The sequence below is a fragment of the Nerophis lumbriciformis genome, linkage group LG01 (genome assembly GCF_033978685.3).
Source record: "Nerophis lumbriciformis linkage group LG01, RoL_Nlum_v2.1, whole genome shotgun sequence".
Taxonomy (NCBI): Eukaryota; Metazoa; Chordata; class Actinopteri; order Syngnathiformes; family Syngnathidae; genus Nerophis; species Nerophis lumbriciformis.
Genome location: NC_084548.2, coordinates 40,538,355 through 40,561,964, shown reverse-complemented (window position 1 = coordinate 40,561,964; position 23,610 = coordinate 40,538,355). Strand labels below are relative to the sequence as shown.

At 39.5% G+C, this 23,610-nt stretch overlaps 1 protein-coding gene across 3 annotated transcripts in view; it reads right to left on the bottom strand.

Annotated features, from left to right (window-relative positions):
* LOC133620049 (glutamate receptor-interacting protein 2-like) overlaps positions 1-23,610 on the bottom strand; it is a 65,605-nt gene that overhangs the window by 17,123 nt on the left and 24,872 nt on the right. For 2 of the 3 annotated variants that reach the window (XM_061981226.2, XM_061981230.2), the window contains exons 8-12: positions 22,977-23,124; positions 22,727-22,896; positions 7,795-7,923; positions 7,427-7,588; positions 6,238-6,424 (exon numbers count right to left, since the gene is read on the bottom strand). In XM_061981226.2, the coding sequence (XP_061837210.1) occupies positions 6,238-6,424; positions 7,427-7,588; positions 7,795-7,923; positions 22,727-22,896; positions 22,977-23,124 (796 nt within the window). The remainder of the gene's footprint in view (positions 1-6,237; positions 6,425-7,426; positions 7,589-7,794; positions 7,924-22,726; positions 22,897-22,976; positions 23,125-23,610) is intronic. The other variant, XM_061981239.2, reaches the window with a different exon arrangement.

The window sequence follows — 23,610 nt, the reverse complement described above, 5'->3', positions numbered from 1 at the left end:
AAAGGTTTGAACAAGTAGAATTACTAATTATACAATGGTACGTATGAAAAACTCTAAGCTTATGACAGCTTTATGCTTTTGAAGTGAAGTAATTACTTTTTTGGCAACACGCAGTGCAGTGGTTCTCAAACTTTTTTTTATTTTTACCAAGTACCACCTTAGAAAACACATGGCTCTCCAATTATCACGATAATGACCAACATTAAAATATGGTAGTGTAGTAGGCCAAAGTATTTATTATAAACAAGGCAGAACTTTTATTTAACAAACATATTTATACTCCAAATATTTGGAGTATAAATATTTGGGGTTTTGGCACCAACCATTGAACTTGATCTGACCAATCTAAGTCTATGAGCACGAACTGATGAAGCCTACTCAGACGAGCGGCGAAACATCTTCCAAGACAAACCAAGCAGGCTGCTAGCGTTAGTCAAGCTCGCTGCGGGCTACAAACAATGTGCAGTATTGTGAAAAAAAAGCATGTTGTCTGTTTACTTTTAGTCTTGGATAAGCACAAAAATGACTGAATATTATTTTTATTTTTATTTTTTTATTTTTTTATTTAATTTTTTTTTTAATATTATTTTTGTTGAAGTAGCGCAGTGATCCAAGTATTTAAAAGTAATGATGGGCTTTTTTTCCCCCCAGGCAAACATAATGAAACAATGCTGGGCACCCTCACTCCATCTCGGACACATAGGAGATGAAAGCCGCAGTTTATGTGCAACTTAAACAGAAAACAAAAAGCCTTAACAGACTTTGCATTATGAAATTATTCACCGGTATATAAACTGACTCCTTTGACAATTGTATACAGTATACAAGTTTGGCTACGAAAATGGCGGCAGCTTACTCGAATCTCTTGTCCATTGGACGAGCTAATATGGATCAATTTCACTTATTTTTTGAGGTAGTGAGAGTTTGGATTAGGGTGCAGTTTGTCTCAGTACAGTCGCTTGATTTTTTATTTGATTTTGTACGATCCATTAGTCCAATTTGTTGCACACTTTCACATGTCTGAGGGTACAGTACATGTAAACAAACGCTTTCGCCAACAAAAATATCGACTGCGGCCCTACAGTGCATTGCGAAATCACGTGCTAAACATAACATAAATTGAGCAATTTGGTTACAATTCCCAATAATATGTTTGGAAGAGAACAGGTGAGGCCTTTAATCCCAGGAACACCAAACCTACCGTCAAGCATGGTGGTGGTGGTGGTGGTAGTATTATGGGCCTGTTTTGCTGCCAATGGAACTGGTGCTTTACAGAGAGTAAATGGGACAATGAAAAAGGAGGATTACCTCCAAATTCTTCAAACTAAAATCTAAAATCATCAGTTGGGTGTTCCAACAGGACAATGACCCCAAACACACGTCAAAAGTGGTAAAGGAATGGCTAAATCAGGCTAGAATTAAGGTTTTAGTATGGCCTTCCTAAAGTCCTGACTTAAATGTGTGGACAATCCTGAAGAAACAAGTCCATGTTAGAAAATCAACAAATTTAGCTGAACTGCACTAAATTTGTCAAGAGGAGTGGTCAAAAATTCAACCAGAAGCTTGCCAGAAGCTTGTGGGTGGCTACCAAAAGTGCCTTATTGCAGTGAAACTTGCCAAGGGCCATCCATCCATCCATCCATTTTCTACCGCTTGTCCCTTTCGGGGTCGCTGGGGCCTATCTCAGCTGCATTCGGGATGAAGGTGGCGTACACCCTGGACAATTCGCCACCTCATCCGAGGGACATGTAACCAAATATTAACATTGCTGTATGTATACTTTTCACCCAGCAGATTTGGTCACATTTTCAGTAGACTCATAATAAATTCATAAAAGAACCAAACTTCATGAATGTTTTTTGTGACCAACAAGTATGTGTTAAAATAGGAGTTGTAGAAATTATTTGAAACTCAAGACAGCCATGACATTATGTTCTATACAAGTTTATGTAAAACTTTTGACCACGATTGTATATCGAGTGGTTCCCGGTCTTTCTGTGTGGAGTTTGCATGTTCTCCCCGTGACTACGTGGGTTTTCTCTGGGTACTCAAGCTTTCTTCCACCTCCAAAGACATGCACCTGGGGATAGTTTGATTAACAACAACAAATTGGCCCTAGTGTGTGAATGTGAGTGTGAATGTTGTCTGTTTGTGTTGGCCCTGCGATGAGGTGGCGACTTGTCCAGGGTGTACATTGCCTTCCGCTCGAGTGCAGCTGGGATAGGCTCCAGCACCCCGCGACTTCGAGAAAGATAAGCGCTTGAAAATGGATGGCTGGGTTGTGTTTGGAAAATAGACATATGCATGTTACCATGTTTTATAATGTCGATACTTCGATGCATACATACTTTGTTATGTATGCATATCTTTTGCAGTACTTCAAATATACACTTAATGGATGCATATCTGGCGCATCTTTTTTTTTGGCGAGGCACTGCACATGAAACGTAACAAGGTCAAGTGCAAAAGTATGTGCGATTATGAAGATAATGCTCAGTTCTGACGGTCTCAGAGGTATATGTTTATCATTGTTATTGTATCGTTTACAGTGACGCAGAATGACAAGGAGATGCTGCAAATGTTTTAGTCAATGTATTTACACTTTAGGCAAATGTAAGGAATGCATATGCAGTCACATGTCATCCACAGAATATGGACTAAAATTGTTTTTATTAAATAATGTTTTCCAGGCCAAGGACCTCAAAACTGATGGAGGAATGTAGACAGTACCACCTACCTACTGTATACAGTATATATTTCATAATATTGGGTTTTAAATGAAACTGGTATTAAATAGAAGCTTGGGAAAACACTTAGTATAACTAGAGAAGTTAAAAGGAAGCAAGCGACAGCAACATCTAAGTTACATAAATCATATTAAAAAGGAGAAGACTTAAAATCGGAACTGCACTTTTTGGGGAATTTTGCCGATTGTTCACACATAATGAGAGACATGACAATGGATGTTTTAAAACATTGTTTTAATGCATTATAGATATTAAATGAATGTGATCAAAAGTTCACTTACTAGAGATGCGCGGTTTGCGGACACAACCGCGGATTCGGCGGATTATCCGCGGATCGGGCGGATGAAATTTAAATAAATAAGATTTTATCCGCGCCGCGGGTCGGGTCGGGCGGATTAATGAGATTTTTTTTTTTTTTTTTTTTTTTTTTGCGGGTGGCAGTTAAACCAATTTGGAAATATATATACATAGTTAAATGTTGTTAGCCACATACGAAAAACGAGCAGCACTCTTTGAAACAGGCAATTATTTATCAGCAGGCACCTGCAGCAGCCACAGGCACCTGCAGCACGCCACATCAGAAGAAGAAAAAAAAAATGACAACACCGGCAGCAAACGTGGTACGCGACAAACTAAAAAAGGGAATACTAAAGACCAGGGGAAAAAAAGGCCAGAAAAGTTCAGCGTGGACTCGTTTTTATGAGGTTGTAAATCAGGATGACAGCAATGCTGGCTACGTGAGTTGCAAGAGCTGCGACGCTGTGTACGTCTACGACAGTCATAAAACCGGGACATCGAACATGGTGCATGGTGCGAACAAAAGACTTCTTTCATTTAAGGTTTGTGATAAACCATCAAACTCATTCGTTAAAAGGACTCTATAGTAATATAAAGCGAATTTTTCTGGACATTATCATGCAAGAAAAGTTTATTTTTGGGACCGCGATCACCGCGTAATGATTTTTAAAGGTTGCATTACAAACATGTAACTGTCCCATGTGATCAGCCAGTGCGATTGGAAGTCCATGCTCAATTATTGCCTCCGTAAATAAAACTTCGGCATTTATCACATCCAAAGAATCTGTTTGGGCGACGAAAAACGTTGAAAGTTTTCCACTTGTATCGCTAGCAACGGCATTAGACTTGTGTTTTTTTGTCCCAAAGTGGTCTTTTACATCGCTAATTCCTCCGTGTCCGATCGAAAAATCTTGTCTGCACAAGGTGCAATTCGCGTAGTTTTCACCCTTTTTTTTTTTTAATTAATGAAAAACCGTATTTTTTTATCACTGCACCCGTAACCCGGAATAGGTTGATGAAAACCGTACGAATTACGGGAAAACCGGAGTAGTTGGCAGGTGCCTCACTAATGCCTTGCATCGTCTATATTAGATATAACGGGCGGGTGCGGGCGGATGGCGGGCGGATGCAGTTCTATTCAAACGTTACATCGGGTGGATGGCGGATGGTTGACGACTTTCTGATGCGGTTGCGGATGAAATATTTGCCTATCCGCGCATCTCTATCACTTACAATGGAGCCTATGGGAGCCGTTCAATTCTGCCTATAAAGCTCTTAAAAAAACATCCAAGGACCTCCATTAGGGGTTTATACATGATGCAAGTACATATGTATTGTAGTAACAGGCACATTTATAAAAACATTGAATATTTACGTATTTTGAGCATTTTAAACATACGCGGCGGATTAATTTCCAAAATGCATCAAAAAGTTAGCTTTTTTTATCTTCATCACTGATTATGACTCACTGGAGACTTTATAAGAGCCGACAAACACAATAAAACATCACTTACTGCACAACGTCTGCTGTCATTAGGATGCCGACTGCTCGGATGTTCATATATTCCCATTTAGATGAAAAATGTCTCATAATCCTCGTGAAGAAACGGGCTGGGGGGGGGGAAGACAAGCTCTTTTCGTGTCGTTTCAGTTCCAGGTCCTAAATGGCTGTTAAAGTGTCCTAACTTGTTGGATTATATCCCCAGCCATCTACTTTCCAGGTAAGATGCATTATTTATGACCTACAATAAACTTCCAAGGAGCAGGGAAGCGAGGAAACAGCAGACCACTCGATGATATAAAGATTGGCACACACGGTAGTGATCACGGCATCGCTATAAATAGTTTCTCTTCATTAGTGCTTATAATAGCAATATCAACAATACTTGGTTAATATTCAAGTCACGAAATGTAATTTCATTAGTGCTTATAATAGCAATATCAACAATACTTGGTTAATATTCAAGTCACGAAATGTAATTGGTGTATTGTTGGTGCTTTTTGAATGGTTATTTATCGGATTTTATGGTCGGAATAGTGGAGCTCCCATTGACTACGCTGTAAGCAGACTTTTATTTACGTTTAATATATAGAATGCATTAAAAAAATCATCAGTCATGTCTTTCATAATGACAGTGAACGGTAGGCAACATTTAAAAAAAAGTGCAGTTCTCCTTTAAAGGGTTGCTTTGAGGAACACCTCAGTTGTGCAAATCACAAGTTTGGAGCCCAATGTTCCATATTTTCTAGCAAGGTTCAAATATCAATGCAAGGATGTGCCAATATGTTTACAGTGTCCCAAGTTCCTCTATACAACACGAGCACTCAAGTGTTTTTAGGAATTTGCTGCGAAAATGTTTGTCTCCCAAGTTTTAAACTGAACTTGGGCCGGATTTGGCCCCGGGGATGCCAGTTGAATAGCCTTGCCTTGGGGGTCGCGGACCCCTTGTTGGAGATCTCTGGTACAAAGTACGTAGGCTTTTCATAAACCTTTTAAATAGTAAGCTTATCTTCCAAAATAGCATCACACCTACAACATGAATAAGACCCAAACTGTGAGGACTTGAATCCTTGTCATCAAACATGAATTTACTATCACCACCCCTGGTGCATGATTAAGCTTGCATGGAAGCTGACATCACAGTGGGAGGCTGTACTCAAGGCACTCCTGTCCCACTGCTGCTTGACGTAATGGTGTCACACAAGGGAGATTAACCTGTGTTGATGGTGCAATCACTATTGTTACTGTCACAGTACCCCACACTGAGCCAGGCTACACAAAGAGATTTTTATTGACCTCAGTATTTAGCTCCTCAATTAAATATATGCACTTAATGAGTACTTTAAAGGCACCACATTTGGCACATTTTAGCACTAAGTTAAATAGAAAAAACAAACATGCACACATGTAATATTAAAGGGAGTTTGTGTTCATGGATGAAATTGTTTGGATGAAGAACGAAGGAAAAACTGCATGGATTTTTTTTTCTTCAGTTATTTGTCTGTGGGCCTGATTTGTATCAGTGTGATGCATTTCTAATGTGTCCGCCTTCAAACCAAAGACTCATGAGGCTAAAATTAGCCTGCTGGTGTGTCACTGCCAGCCGGAATGATTAGCACTACAGAGCACTCCAAGTTCAAGGTGACTCCCTATATAATTTGTATTTCCTCTATGAGGTGTCGTGCACGTTACCTCTCAGCCGGGCTGTCGGGCTCGATAAAGCGGATGACGGGGGGAGCAGAGAGGGTTTCTGTGGCAAAGACACCCCCCTGCAGCTGGATCCCAAAACCTGTGAGAGTATCCCCTCTCAGCATGACTTCGATCACTTCCACATGAAAGATCTGACCTCCTGGGCCCACAGAGCTGGATGCCAGCGACACTGAGGGAGTGAGGATGACATGTTAACGCAGAATATGAGAGACTATGGATGAGCAGCAAAATAAAATGGTGATAGAGAAGAAATGAATCACTGACGTCAATCATCAGCAAAAGGACACACTGACTGGATGAAACGGGAAGGAAAGCTGATGTCTAATTTCTAACACCAATTTTAACCCTTATGAAACTAAAAATAACCAAACAGTAACAAAAACAGTCTTTGCTGCATAGGTCACCAAATGTCATGAAGAATGCCTTACTATCGATCAAGTCTCTAAAAAGCTTGCACTGTTCACTTCAGTGACAATTTCACTCATTAAGTACAACATTTGAATGATGAGTCAATGATTAAAATGGGAACTGTCAAAATCAAAAAGTAAACTCATGTGAATAAGCAGAAAGTATGTGCTCCAATCACTCTATCACAGAGTGATAGAAATTATTGGGAACTCAAGACAGCCATGACATTATGTTCTTTACAAGTGTATGTAAACTTTTGATCGCGCCTGTATATGTGCTTAGCTTCAGGTTTTTCCCTGGTCTCAAACTAAGACCCCGTCCCCAGGAGTTTAGTTTGGGACTTGCTTTTTTTCTTCATGTTTACCATTTTTTCTACCTTTTTTTTTTTTACAAAGCACCGCCCCTGTAGTAACTCGATCAGTGTTTCCGTTCTATCCACCCTGTAACGGTATATCTCTTTTTAGAGGAGTTTGTACTAAAAATGTAATTTTGTTGTACTTTTTAAGTAACAATTTTAATGACAATAAAGTTCCTCCATCCTACTCGGTGTCCCAAAGACACACATTAGAAGTTGGTATAATCTATGCTGATCATTTATTTATTGCTTGTGTAAAATGTTGAGGTTCTCTTCCCAAATAAATTGTAGCTTTTCATGGTCAACAATATCTTTGTATCTCCTGTATTTCCAACTTCCCCTTAAATGCAGCACACGTTTGATTCTAAGGAGACAAAAAAAACTCCTTTATTGAGAATTTTGTCATACGTGAGCTCTTGTGGTCCTTCTTTCTGTTCCTCCTCCTGCCCGTTGAAATGCGCGGGCTGGTGGGCGCTGTGGGCGCCATAGGGCAAGGCAGCGTACTGCTCCCCTGGCTGCTGAAGCCTGACGTGGCTGTGGAGGAAGGGGAGAAGCCACCACTCACCAGAGCTGCAGACATAAGACATTTGTACTGTGCTTATCCAGAAGCCGGTGTAGCTAAGAGCGTGCTAAAAGTTTCCTTCACGGTCAGCTTGTGCAGCACATAAAAAGGAAAGTTGACTTCGAGGTTTGGAGGCAAGAAAGAGCAAATGTGAGGAAAAGGCTCCTGCGATGGTGTCTTGCCAACAGCAAAGCTGTCATGAATGATCACTTACATTTGCAGTGGTCCTGCTGGTTGTGTGGGTGGCCTGGGCTGCTCCATGTCTTGCCATGGCTGGCATGTGGGGGCAGGCAGAAGTTGCTGCTCTGGTCCCAGTGATGGTGGCTGCTCTTCTGCACTTTTACTGCAATGGTAAAAAGGCACTTGTGAGTAAAGCAGACCTGCTCTTGTGTTGTGCACATTCAGAAACACTCTCCATTAAACCACAGGTCTAAAATTGGAACAAAACACGCACACTGTCTGGAAGATTATTCAAAGCACAGTAATTGAAATTCAATGTTTTTCATCATGGTGCACTAAGATGAAATCCTTTGTTTTAATGTAAGAATGTTTGACAAAGACAAATATGAGAGGTGTAGAAATGCGACCTTACTTCGACTAGCAAACTTCCAAATAGCTGCGTTGAAATTAGAGATCATATTTAGGATGTCATTTTCGAGAGGTGCGAAAAGGTGGCGCGCTAGTTGAGTGCTGGGCATGATGCCGATGCCCTGCAGCAGGAAAACACACACTATGGCTCTTGGAAGGCATGAGGCTGGACGTTAATGGGCACAGCTGAATGCTTGATGCCTAATGAGGTGCCATGTTTGATTGGCTGCATCTGACTGCTCTTGACAGCACTCGAGGAGAAGTGAACTCGGCTAAAGCTGAGAAGTAAGAAATGTCAACGGAAGAGGCTTTGCAGATGAAAGTAAACAAAAAAAAAAAGACGTGTCTGACAAGCTTAAGAAGTGTGTTGCACAGCATCACAGGTGCATTAAACCCATCCATCCATCCATTTTCTACCGCTTATTTCCTTGGGAGTCGCGGGGGGCGCTGGAGCCTATCTCAGCTACAATCGGGCAGAAGGCGGCGTACACTCTGGACAAGTCGCCACCTCATCACAGGGCCAACACAGATAGACAGACAACATTCACACACTAGGGCCAATTTAGTGTTGCCAATCAACCTATCCCCAGGTGCATGTCTTTGGAGGTGGGAGGAAGCCGGAGTACCCGGATGGAACCCACGCAGTCACGGGGAGAACATGCAAACTCCACACAGAAAGATCCATAGCGCAGGATCGAACCCAGGACCTTCGTATTGTGAGGCAGACACACTAACCCATGGGTGTCAAATTCTGGCCCGCGGGCCAGATTTGGCCGGCTGTGTAATTTCATTTGGCCCTTGAGGCAATATCAAATTAACATTAGAGCTGGCCCGCCGGTATTATTAACACCGCATTCACCGCTAATACTCATACTTGCCAACCCTCCCGAATTTCAGTGCCCCTCCCGAAAATCGACCATTCTCCCGAATTTCTCCCGATTTCCACCCGGAAAACATTATTGGGGGCGTGCCTTAAAGGCACTGCCTTCAACGTCCTCTACAACCTGTCGTCATGTCCGCTTTTCCTCCAAACAAACAGCGTGCCGGCCCAGTCACATACTATATGCGGCTTTTGCACACATATAAGTGAATCTTGATCAACAGCCATACAGGTCACACTGAGAGTGGCCGTATAAACAACTTTAAGACTGTTACAAATATGTGCCACACTGTGAACCCACACCAAACAAGAATGACAAAACACATTTCGGGAGAACATCCGCACTGTAACACAACATAAACACAACAGAACAAATACCCAGAACCCCTTCCAGCACTAACTCTTCCGAGACGCTACAATATACACCCCCCGCCACCCAAGTTAATGTTTATATTTACCTCAGAAGGCTGCAAATAGAAAAGAGGCATTTAACCCCCAATTCCAACCCTTGACAATGAGTGTCAAGCAGGGAGGTAATGGGTCCCTTGTTTATAGTCTTTGGTATGAATCGGCCAGGGTTTGAACTCACGACCCACCGATCTCAGAGCGGACACTCTAACCACAAGGCCACTGAGTGGTTAGAGTGTCCGTATATAGCATTAAATTGGCTAAATGAACAAAAAATATCAGTACTACAGTATCATGGCCACTGATTGGCTCACGTGTAAAGGTGACTAAAGAGTGTTATGTCATGTCTAGAGGGCTCTTTCAATGTTGAAAAAACGTATTTAGAAGATTGTGTTAAGGTATTTTATGCTGTAGTTATGAAAACACTTTTTACCTAATGATTACTACTTTGCGTAAATCCGTTTATCGTGATTAATTGGTTCCGCACATGACTGCAATGAATTTTCACATTTCCAGAAAATCAAAGGACCAGGGGTTTGAACTTCACACTTCATCGTTACTCTTACTTCAATCAATCAATGTTTATTTGTATAGCCCTAAATCACGAGTGTCTCAAAGGGCTGCACAAGTCACAACGACATCCTCGGCTCAGATCCCATACTTGGTATAGTATATTACGGAGAACCAGCATCCTCTACAGTAGACATTTGATTTTGGTCTATTTATTTTGTCAGAGTTACAAGAGCGCTGTGTTCTTTTTGAGGACATTCTGCAGAAAAGCGAGTCAAAGATCATCGCTATGACAGCATTCTAGTGTTTTTTTAAGCAGCTGCTGCAAAAATGTGAGTCCCACAAGTTTTTTAACTGAACTTGCGGGCCACCAGTGAATAGCCTAAATCAGAGGTCCCCAAACTTTTTGACTCGGGGGCCGTATTAGGTTTAAAAAATTTGGCCGGAGAACGAACTGTATGTGTATATGTATATGTATATATACTGTATATATATATATATATATATATATATATATATATATATATATATATATATATATATACCCGGTACATATATATATATATATATATATATATATATATATATATATATATATATATATATATATATATATATGTATGTATGTATATATATATATATATATATATATATGTATATATATACACACAAAAAAAATTTTTTAAGCGAATCGTGGGACACGCAAAGATTCATAGCCCTAATATATATATATATATATATATATATATATATATATATATATATATATATATATATATATATATATATATATATATATATATATATATATATATATATATATATTAGGGCTGTGAATCTTTGGGTGTCCCACGATTCGCTTCAAAATTGATTTTTTTTCAATTCAACACGATTCTCGATTCAAAAACGATTTTTTCCCGATTCAAAACGATTCTCGAGTCATTCAATACATAGGATTTCAGCAGGATCTACCCCAGTCTGCTGACATGCAAGCAGAGTAGTAGGTTTTTGTAAAAAGCTTTTATAATTGTAAAGGACAATGTTTTATCAACTGATTGCAGTCATTTAAATTTGTTTTAACTACAAACCCCGTTTCCATATGAGTTGGGAAATTGTGTTCGATGTAAATATCAGAGGTGTGGACTCGAGTCAGACTCGAGTCATGAATTTGATGACTTTAGACTCGACCTGACAAAATGTAAAACGACTTGCAACTCGACTTAGACTTTAACATCAATGACTTGTGACTTCACTTGGACTTGAGCCTTTTGAATTGACATGACTTGACATGACTTGCTACTTTCCCCAAAACCCAAAGATGAAAAAGTTATTCGGGAGCGCTCCGTATTTTTCATTGTGTACTTGTCTATCAGCATTGCGTGTGTCAGCTGGTGTGGTCTCAGTACAACAGCCAATCAAATTAGATCTACTTTGTTTTCATCACACAGCATTCATCCAATCAAATTGCAGGACAACCAACGAAGAAGACATGTCCAAACCACACGCCAGTGAACAAAAAATGATACCTAAAATAATTTTGTTTGGGTATAAAAATTACGAGGTGGTCAACACAAAACGGTTTGCAGTATGCAACACATGCGGTTCGAAAATTACTGATGGAGAGGCAACAACTTCCAACTTCGTCCGGCATTTGAAGTTGCACAAAGAACAGTACGTTTTGAATGTAAGATAACGTTTATTGGCTAAGTAACGTGACTTTTATTTGCTGTGTAGTTAAATCAGTGAGGCTGTAAACTCACTGCTAACGTTATAACGTTATTGCAAACACGGGAATCTGTTGCAGTTCACTACCTTATTCATACTTTTTGTTCAGTGATTTTTTTTAAGCAGGGTTACGTTAGTCAATATATCACACGTAACGTTAGACGGCGGTCAGCAGCACCGTGTATTTTAGCCACCTAAAAAAAGACAAAAATAGTAAAATAAAGGTCAGTTAAAATGTATACTATATTATGAATATGTGTACCGTTTTAGCTAGCTTTCTGACATACTGTTGGTTGTTTACCTCAGTGGTCCCCAACCACCGGGCCGCGGCGATTGGCGATTGGTATCGGGCCGCACAAGAAATAATTTTTTTTTTTTCTTTTTTTAATTAAATCAACATAAAAAACACAAGATACACTCACAAGTAGTGCACCAACCCAAAACAACTCTCTCCCCCCTTTTGTTCTGGGCATTGAACATGAAGACTCTTCCTTCACTGTTCCGAGTGGCCATGAGAGTCTTGGCAGTGCCTGCCTCCAGTGCTCCAGTGGAGCGAGTTTTCAGCCATGGTGGCATCATACTACGCCCCCATCGTGCACAAATGACTGACAGACTCTTGGCTAATTTGGTCTTTTGCAAATGCAATGCAGCATAGGGCCCTGACATATAAAAAGTACAACTTTTTTGTTATGTTCACGTATATGTCATGTTTTTTCAATGTTAACACTTTTGTACAAATAAGTACATTTGCACTTTATTTTTCAATGTGTTTGTTCTGTAAAGGAATTAGTTAATGTTTAAAATGACTGGTTAATAGTGCTATTATAAAGTGCAATGTCAGCACAATTTTCTTTCCTGCAATTTAAAATGCACTTGTTTTAATAAATAAATACAGCGTTTGAAAAGCATACACAATCTGTGTTAATATATTAGTCTGTGGTTAAAAGGACTTGAAAGGACTCGAAACTCAAAATGCAGGACTTAGGACTTGACTTGAGACTTTCCAGTCTTGACTTTGGACTTGACTCGGGGCTTGCCTGTCTTGACTCGGGACTTGACTCGGACTTGAGGGCAAAGACTTGAGACTTACTTGTGACTTGAAAAACAATGACTTGGTCCCACCTCTGTCAGAAACCCACTGTCAGTAACTGCAGTTGGTCGCTACATCTGTAAGTGCAAGTTAAAACTCTCCTATGCAAGGCAAAAACCATTTATCAACAACACCCAAAAACGCCGTCAGCTTCGCTGGGCCTGAGCTCATCTAAGATGGACTGATACAAAGTGGAAAAGTGTTCTGTGGTCTGACGAGTCCACATTTCAAATTGTTTTTGGAAACTGTGGATGTCGTGTACTCCGGACCAAAGAGGAAAAGAACCATCCGGATTGTTATAGGCGCTAAGTTGAAAAGCCAGCATCTGTGATGGTATGGGGGTGCATTAGTGCCCAAGACATGGGTAACTTACACATCTGTGAAGGCGCCATTAATGCTGAAAGGTACATACAGGTTTTGGAGCAACATATGTTGCCATCCAAGCAACGTTATCATGGACGCCCCTGCTTATTTCAGCAAGACAATGCCAAGCCACGTGTTACATCAACGTGGCTTCATAGTAAAAGAGTGCGTGTACTAGACTGGCCTGCCTGTAGTCCAGACCTGTCTCCCATTGAAAATGTGTAGCGCATTATGAAGCCTAAAATACCACAACGGAGACCCCCGAACTGTTGAACAACTTAAGCTGTACATCAAGCAAGAATGGGAAAGAATTCCACCTGAGAAGCTTAAAAAATGTGTCTCCTCAGTTCCCAAACGTTTACTGAGTGTTGTTAAAAGGAAAGGCCATGTAACACAGTGGTGAACATGCCCTTTCCCAACTACTTTGGCACATGTTGCAGCCATGAAATTCTAAGTTAATTACTATTTGCAAAAAAAAAAATAAGTTTATGAGTTTGAACATCAAATATCTTGTCTTTGTAGTGCATTCAATTTGAATATGGGTTGAAAATGATTTGCAAATCATTGTATTCCGTTTATATTTACATCTAACACAATTTCCCAACTCATATGAAAACGGGGTTTGTATTAAATGAACCAAAAATATGACTTATTTTATCTTTGTGAAAATATTGGACACAGTGTGTTGTCAAGCTTATGAGATGCGATGCAAGTGTAAGCCACTGTGACACTATTGTTCTTTTTTTTTTTTTTTTATAAATGTCTAATGATAATGTCAATGAGGGATTTTAATCACTGCTATGTTGAAATTGTAATTAATATTGATACTTTTGTTGATAATATTCATTTTTGTTTCACTACTTTTGGTTTGTTCTGTGTCGTGTTTGTGTCTCCTCTCAATTGCTCTGTTTATTGCATTGTTGCTGGGTCGGGTTTGGTTTTGGAATTGGATTGCATTGTTATGGTATTGCTGCGTATTGTTTTGTTGGATTGATTAATTAAAAAAAAAAAAAAAATACATAAATAAATATTTTTTTAAATCCAGAAACAAAATTGATTTTTTTTAAATGAGAATCGATTCTGAATCGCACAACGTGAGAATCACGATTCGAATTCGAATCGATTTTTTCCCACACCCCTAATAAATATATATATATATATATATATATATATATATATATATATATATATATATATATATATATATATATATATATATATATGTATATAATTTCTCACACTCTAATTGACTGTAAGAGCGTGCACTTGCCGCGCGCTCGCATTTTTAGACAATATGGTTTGCCTTAGCATCTAGGAGACCCCGAGAGTAACAAGCGGTAGAAAATGGATTAGACCAGACAGATTTTTAAAAATAATATTAAAAAAAAAAAATATATATATATATATATATATATATATATATATATATATATATATATATATATATATATATATATATATATATATATATATATATATATATATATATATATATATATATGTTAGGTCAGGAAAAAAACACAAGAGGCTATATTATTAGGGACGGCGTGGCGCAGTGAGAGAATGGCCGTGCGCGACCCGAGGGTCCCTGGTTCAATCCCCACCTAGTACCAACCTCGTCATGTCCGTTGTGTCCTGAGCAAGACACTTCACCCTTGCTCCTGATGGGTGCTGGTTAGCGCCTTGCATGGCAGCTCCCTCCATCAGTGTGTGAATGTGTGTGTGAATGGGTAAATGTGGAAGTAGTGTCAAAGCGCTTTGAGTACCTTGAAGGTAGAAAAGCGCTATACAAGTACAACCCATTTATCATTTATTTATATTCCTACAAGCCTGTTTCGCAGGTTCGTTACATAAGCAGCATTACTAAAAAAATATTGCAACTGTAAAAAAGGAGAGGACTTAAAGGGGTGCCTTGAGGAAAGCCTCACTTATGTAAATCACAAGTTTGGACCCCAGTGTTCTTTGTTTGCTAGCAAGGTTAACATGTCAATGCAAGGATCTGCCAATGTGTTTACACTGATCCATGTTCCTCTAAACAACAGGAGCACTCCAGTCATTTTAGGAATTTTCTGTAAAAATGTTTGTCTCCCAATTTTTGAACTCAACTTGGGGGCCATTACAGTGTCATTCCTGGGCTTGATTTGGTACCCGGGAAAACAGCTTAATAGCATTGCTGTAGACTATATTGTCTGTAAGGGAATGTGAATGGTTGTTTGTCTATGTGTGTCCTTTGATTGACTAGTGAACAGTCCTGGGTGTACCCTGAACTAAGCTGGGCTAGGCTCCAGCTCCCCCGCAACCCCAATGAGGACAGGTGGAATGGACGGCTGCTATTTATCATGTGAATTGCCACTATCATACAATATGTTACGTCAGAGTGAACATCTTGCAAATATTTCTGCTGCAATCCAATGCTCTTTTCGATGTCCATCTTCCAAAACATCATTCAAATTAAACCAACTGATAAGGCGCGGCATGGCTCAGATGTTAGAGCGGCTGTGCCAGCAACTTGTTCCTGGTTCGAATCCAGCTTCACCATCCTAGTCATGGCCGTTGTGTCCTTGGGCAAGAGACTTCACCCACTTTGCTCCTGATGGGTCGTAGTTAGCGCCTTGCATGGCAGCCTCCGCCATCAGTGTGTGAATGGCTGAATGTGATATATAGGTAAAGCGCTTCGGGTATCTATTGATACACTCTATAAATACAGACCATTTGCCTTATTGTGTTTGGGATGCAATTTAGTAATGATCTTTTACAGATTCATTAAGCCATGTGGAAGCACGTCAACGGTCAAGGTCACGGTCAAGATCAAGGTTTATTTATTAAGAGCCTTTGAACAACAGCTCAAGCTGCCTCAAAGTGCTGTATGAGTTTGGTTAAATAAAATTACGAAGATCAACCAAAAAATGGTAATAAAATATATAACAAACATCAAACAGGTTTAAAAAATATATGAAATTAAATAGGCTGACAGTAAGCCTGGCTGTTTCCTCAGCGGGGGGTCTAATCTGTGACAATTTGCTCACATGCATGGAGGATTTGCTGCAAACATGGATGACGACACAAGCGTGCATGTGAGATTTTAGCGCCACTGAGAGAAATTACAATGCATGCTTTATCTTGGAGAACCGGCTCCTATCTGATGGAGCTTTTTATTACAGTTGTACGCTAAACTCACCTCGAGGAGTATCTTTAAGAAATGGCGTTTTCAAGCGAGACTGATGTGAAAAATACTCTGAATCTCTTAATGGCCGTATCAATCTCAAATCCCCCACAGGGGATTAAACACACTGTATGTTATTACCACACATCTTGGGGGGAAATGAGCTGTCAGAGAATGGTTTTATTTTTGTACCATGCTAACACCTTTGCAGAAACGACTACACATTGTACGTTGGAAGGAAAGCTTACGAGAAGGCAGTAAAACAACCTCCAGGGGCTGCTTTTGTCAGCACATGTGCTTTGCCAAACAGCAGAAAGAAGGTGAATCACCGCAGAGTGGACAACGTGACCACGGGATGAGGAAACACTGCGTGAAAGGCTGAATTCAGCAAGAAATGTCATCCTGTCTGTTTCTGTCCCACCCCTTTTCTCACATGCTAAGCCCCCGCAGCTGCAGACCCACGAATAAGTCTGCAAAGCATGAACATGAGATCTCCCGGGAAAGAAGTGTGCATGTGTATGTACGTTTGTATCCATCAGGAGCCCAGTGTGGAACTCAAGGCAGGGGGGGATTGTGTTCTGTAGTACACACACACAACTACATACTGTACACACACATACACACACATGCACACATACGCTGACTGATTCCCCGCAGCTGGGAGGCAGCCACACTCTTTACTTCAGCTGCATGCAACAAACGCTGAGAGCGCTTACGTTACGTCGAGTAGGGAAATGTGCTTCTTTGACTATTGTAACCTCATTGGATAGATTTGTTCAATCTAATGTGATACAGCCCAGATTGTCTACTTAACATCAATTATGCTCATGTTGAGTAACAGTTATATTTATTATTGTGGTTGGCCAGGGCACTGCAGAATATGTTCATCATTCTCAACATATTGCTGAATTACAGTTTTTTTTCCATTTGCTTACACACAATTTTACTAACTGTGTGTCTTTTGTAAAAAAATGTACCGTATTTTTCGGACTATAAGTCGCAGTTTTTTCATACTTTGGCCGGGGGTGCGACTTATACTCAGGAGCGACTTATGTGTGAAATTATTAACACATTACCGTAAATTATCAAATAATATTATTTAGCTTATTCACGTAAGAGACTAGACGTATAAGATTTCATGGGATTTAGCGATTAGGAGTGACAGATTGTTTGGTAAACGTATAGCATGTTCTATATGTTATAGTTATTTGAATGACTCTTACCATAATATGTTACGTTAACATACCAGGCACGTTCTCAGTTGGTTATTTATGCGTCATATAACGTACACTTATTCAGCCTGTTCACTATTCTTTATTTTAAATTGCCTTTCAAATGTCTATTCTTGGTGTTGGGTTTTATCAAATAAATTTCCCCAATGAATGCGACTTATACTCCAGTGCGACTTATATATGTTTTTTTCATTCTTTATTATGCATTTTCGGCCGGTGCGACTTATACTCCGGTGCGATTTATACTCCGGTGCGACTTATACTCCGAAAAATACGGTACACACTTTTCCAAACACCACATTCAATTTTCTTAATTCCTAGATTATTTGCAAAATGACACACTACGGTCAAAACATATGCCCATTTATCAAAATAAAGCAAGCATTTGTAAAAATGCAATTGTACTGTCATCTCACTCACACAGACTTCAAATGATAAGACACTATTGGAGTGAATTACCCACAACAGTGATAAATACAAAACACATTTGTAAAAATCCTATTTTACTATAAGAAATCACATGTTTGGGGCATTTTGCCCGACCTTTTTAGCATATGTGATGAATGATACTGTAACTTGACAAAATATATTGGCAAATCCATAGCAATCCTCATTGTTTACTTTGAAGTGGGCCTATACGTAAGGACCTACAGAGAAAGTAAAAATATCCTGTAATCTTTTCAAGAACTGCTCAACAATGATGCAGCAAACTGCAAATATTTATTTTTACCACAGTCAGGTAAAGTAACATATCACAGTAGTCAACAATGACATGCAGTACAAATTAAAATATGAGACAAATAAAAAGGTTTGAAAAAAAATCTGGAGATAAATAAAAATGACAGCATAGAGTATAGGCTACATGTGCAGACTTAGGCAACAGCAACTCTATGAAAGAACGTACTCAAAAGCCTCAGTTACTAATTCTAATCATCACCTGCCCATCTAGCTGGATCAGGCCATAGTATCTCATCCACATCACATGCGATATTCTCATTAGCAAGATGGGTGTGTGTAAAGCATTGTGTGTAATATTTCGCAAAAACTGTGAAGTAGAGTCTATGCCTAATATTAGGCAAATCTGCACAGTGGTTTTGCTTACTGTGTGTAGACTTTGTTAACTGTGTGAAAATGTCAAATTTAGTGTGTAAGCAATTGGAAAAAACTGAAATACTGAGATTTACTAATTATTGGGGCCTGTCCTAGGGAACACATAGATCAGGGATTTGCAACCTTAAGTATACAAAAATCCATTTTGCCTCTAGTAAAGAAAATTACATTGGACCTGCAAAACATAACACAGTTTATGAACTTTTAAAATCCTTTAATCTTTATTCAAATTGTACAGGCAAAATAATCTGTCCATGCGGAATTAATTAAGAAATCGTTTTATTCTGGATGTATTCATGGTTCGCTAACAACGGGGTTTGGACACTCAGGAAGCCGACGTCTCTTTCAGTCGCAGTCTCCCTTTTCATTTTCTTTCTCGTTATCATCTAATCACCAGCCGGGACACATTCATGCCCTCACAGACAATTGAAAATTATAAAACTATTTTGAAAAAGGAAAATTTCAACCACTCTGGTACAACACAAAAAATCTTCTTCATAGGGAGCCACAGCAAGTATGTCACATGTGGGCATACAGTCTAACTGCGCTACAGTACTTTGTGGGCTCATTTATCGTTTGTATCTTTTTTCAGCTTATTCTACATGTTTTGGACCTAAATTAAGTGTTAAATAATGTAATATTATTTTATATTATTATATTGTGGCGATCGATAAAGATCACCAAACCTTTCTTCCTTTTCCAGGTTCAGGGGGAACCCTGCCAACAATAGCAGGTGACTAATCTTGGCACTTTTTATTTATTTATTCATTTACAGACAGACATAATTTTGTATTTCATTATTGTTTCTTTTGTTAATATCAAAGTCCCTTCTGCAAAATGGTCATCCCTAGAAGCACAGAGCTTATGGACAGGGGCCCACAGTTAAAATATACACCATCATATAATATACAAAATACAATACAATACAATACATTTCAAAATCTACCCACCAAATACCCATTTACAATTTCATTTATAAATAAAAAAAGGAATCTTTGAATCCACCAAATCAGTCTCAATATCCTATTATTCAAACTTGGTTAAAAGGTTGCATCTTGAAGATCTGCAATAATCTCATCATACATACAGAGGTCAAGACCAAAATGATGCGACTAATGTGAAATCCTCAACCATCAGGGGTGTGCTAACTATCTTCACCGCGACAATCTTAAGTTGACCAACTTTTGGCAGGACAACCTTTTGCAGGACGTCATCTTCAACGCCTGCCTCATTAAAACATATTTAAGTTAAAGTAAAAGTACCAATGATTGTCACACACACACTAGGTTTGGTGAAATTTGTCCTCTGCATTTGACCCATCCCCTTGTTCACCCCCTGGGTGGCGAGGGGAGCAGTGGGCAGCAGCGGTGGCCGCGCCCGGGATTAATTTTTGGTGATTTAACCCCCAATTAACCCCTCAACTCCCCCCAAAATGGATTAACTCGCTGGAATAAAAAAGACAATATAACATACATCCATGAACGTGGACGCATGTGAAAAAGTGCAATATATTTATCTGTACAGTAATCTATTTATTTATTTATATATATTTATATTTATTTATTTATTTTATATATATATTTATATATATTTATTTATTTATATATGCACCTTATTGCTTTTTTATACTGCACTACCATGAGCTTATGTAACGAAATTTCGTTCTTATCTGTGCTGTAAAATTCAAATTTGAATGACAATAAAAAAAGAAGTCTAAGTCTAATTCCAACCCTTGATGCTGAGAGCCAAGCAGGGAGATAATGGGTCCCATTTTTAATGTCTTTGGCATGACTCAGCCAGGGTTTGAACTCACAACCTACCGATCTCAGGGCGGACACTCTAAACACTAGACCACTGAGCAGGTCATATCTTCACATTGGTGAACCATTGACGCGCGACAATGTCAAAAGACAACAACGGGCCGTAGAATCGGACATTTAGTTCAGGCTAACTGAGACTGCTATCAGCTATCAACATGTCTGGGCAAGATGGGGCTCCAGTCTTTTGATTCAAGATGCTCTTCATCTTTGACATCAATACCACAGTTTTGGTGTGAGTTACGTGAAATGCATTGCCAACAAGACTGATTGCTAACAACAAAACTAATGATCGTAGCTGTGACTGTTGACCAAGTTTTTGCAGAACAACACACGCTCATGGTTTATATGGCAGCCCAGCCCTGGTTACGCTTGGAGGATTCTTTGGCGTAATGGCACATCTACAGTAGAACACACTCAAGGCTAATATACAGGTATTGAGTGAAATGAGTGTAAAGGTGATTACCGGTATATGGGTGTTATTTCATGATTAGAGGGCTCTAATAATGTTCACAAAAATATGTTAAGAAGGTCGTAAGCATTTGTTATGCTCTAACAATGAAAATATTTGAAATATTAAAAATATTCCTACTTTACAGAAATAAGTTCACCTGCTCAGTGGCCTTGTGGTGAGAGTGTCCGCCCTGAGATCGGTAGGTTGTGAGTTCAAACCCCGACCGAGTCACACCAAAGACTATAAAAATGGGACCCATTACCGCCCTGCTTGGCACTCAGCATCAAGGGTTGGAATTGGGGGTTAAATCACCAAAATGATTCCCAAGCACGGCCACTGCTGCTACTCACTGCTCCCCTCACCTCCCAGGGGGTGGAACAAGGGGATGGGTCAAATGCAGAGGGTAATTTCACCACATGTGTGTGTGACTATCAGTGGTACTTTAACTTTTTTAACTTTAACTTTATTGCACACATGTCCAGTACCAAGTACCGGTAACCGCGGTAAACAAGGGGAAACTGTATACAAACAATCATTAACCCTCACATTCACACCTATGGACAATTTAGAGCAGGGGTGTCAAACTCAAATACAGAGTGGGCCAAAATTTAAAACTGAACAAAGCCGCGGGCCAAGGATGAACAAACTAACCTTTTAATAGGGACCCAAACAAGTTTTGCATTAAATATTGAACAAGCAAGGCTTATATAACTTTATAGTGACATGCAAAAATCGAGTTTCAAATAATAATAATAATAATTAAAAAATATCAATGGCATATCAAATACAATTTGAATAAAAATGTAATGCCTTTTTTCTATTTGCAGCCTTCTGAGGTAAATATCAACATTAACTTTTTCCACAGGCTAATATATTTGAAAATAAAATAACAAACTGCTCAGTTTGCAACACACTGATCTAATCTGATGTGCCCAAGCCAGATACCTGGCATCTTTTCTTGGATGCTAGTTCATTAATGTCAGGGCTCAGGCTTTGAGCTGAGGCAACCTTCATTACCGCATTATCGAACGAAGGTGTTCATCAGTCATTATATCTCGTAGTCCACCCGGACCACAAAATACACCCCCCCCCCCCCCCCCCCCCCCCACACACACACACACACCTTGTAGCGTCCCAGAAGAGTTATTGCTGCGAAGGGTTCTGGGTATTTCTTCTGTTGTGTTTATGTTGTGTTACGGTGCGGATGTTCTCCCGAAATGTGTTTGTCATTCTTGTTTGGTGTGGGTTCACAGTGTGGCGTATATTTCTAACAGTGTCAAAGTTGTTTATACGACCGCCCTCAGTGTGACCTGTATCGCTGTTGATCAAGTATGCATTTCATTCACTTGTGTGTGCGTGCAGAAGCCGCACATATTATGTGACTGGGCCAGCACTCGTTGGACTGGATGAAAAGCAGACGTGACGATTTTCGGGAGGGGCACTGAAATTTGGGAGTCTCCCGGGAGAGTTGGTAAGTATGAGAATTAGCGGTGAATGCGGTGTTATCGCGGCACCGCCGCTGTATATAATCGGCGGGCCAGCTCTAGTGTTAATTTGATATCGCCTCAAGGGCCAAGTGAAATTCCACGGCGGGCCGATTTTGGCCCACGGGCCAGAGTTTGACACCCATGATTTAGAGCTTCCAATTTGTCTAACATGCATTTTTGGGGAAAAGGGAGAAAGCAGGAGTGCTTGGACAAGCACAGAGATATGCCAATTCAAACTCCAATACAGATCTCCAAGCTGTGAAGCAGACATGCTAACCACTGCAGCAACTTTCTGACCATATTACCTTCACGTCATTACCTGTGTCTTGTGGACGGATAGGAAGTCGGCTCTGACTGGATGGTAGAATCTCCAGTTTTACAACATCAGTGGTGTTGCCCAGGAGCTGCAAGGCCTCAATCAGAGAGCAGTGTTCTGTGCTGGTTCCATCAATGGTCAGCAGAACGTCGCCTGCGTTCAGCGCGCCACACCTGACATGATAGGATAGCAGAGGGTGAATATTTTTGCTGGCAAAATGTAAGATGATGTAAAACAGAAGTGGTTGCCTTACCTTTCCGCCACGCTGGCCGCCTTTATTTTGTCAATAATGATGACGTGTTTGTTCCTGTACATGGCTGTAGTGAGGCTGAGGCCCAGGCTGGATGAGGCACCTTTTACTATTTCCACCAGCAGAGGACCTGAGGCTTGTTGCACTGCCTCTGAAACAAATAACACACACTGGGTTTACATTTACAAGTTCAATGATGAAATTAACAGCCATCTTCTGCTCATAGTAAAAGGTTATATTCTCGTGTTGGTCTAAAATATAAGACTAAAGATAACGATCATTATTCAAAGATTTAAAAAAAAAAGAAAATGAAACAACTCGAATCAAATAATTTATTGCAGCTTGTGTCAAACTAAAAGATTTGTCATGTTAGGCGTTTTTTTTAAATTATTATTTTAAAAACAATGTTGGTTAGGGATGGGTACCAATTTCAGTAGTCTGTCCTAATGACCAATGTTACAAACTCTGCAAATAGTTATAATTCGTTTTGAATAATTTGGAGTGCATCTGTACCACATAATCAATCACATATAACAAATAGTTTTTCATTTTTTTAATTTTCATTTAATTTGAGTAAATGCACTTGTATTTTTACAATACATTCTTTTTTCTGTTTGTATATCTAAGTTTTTTTATT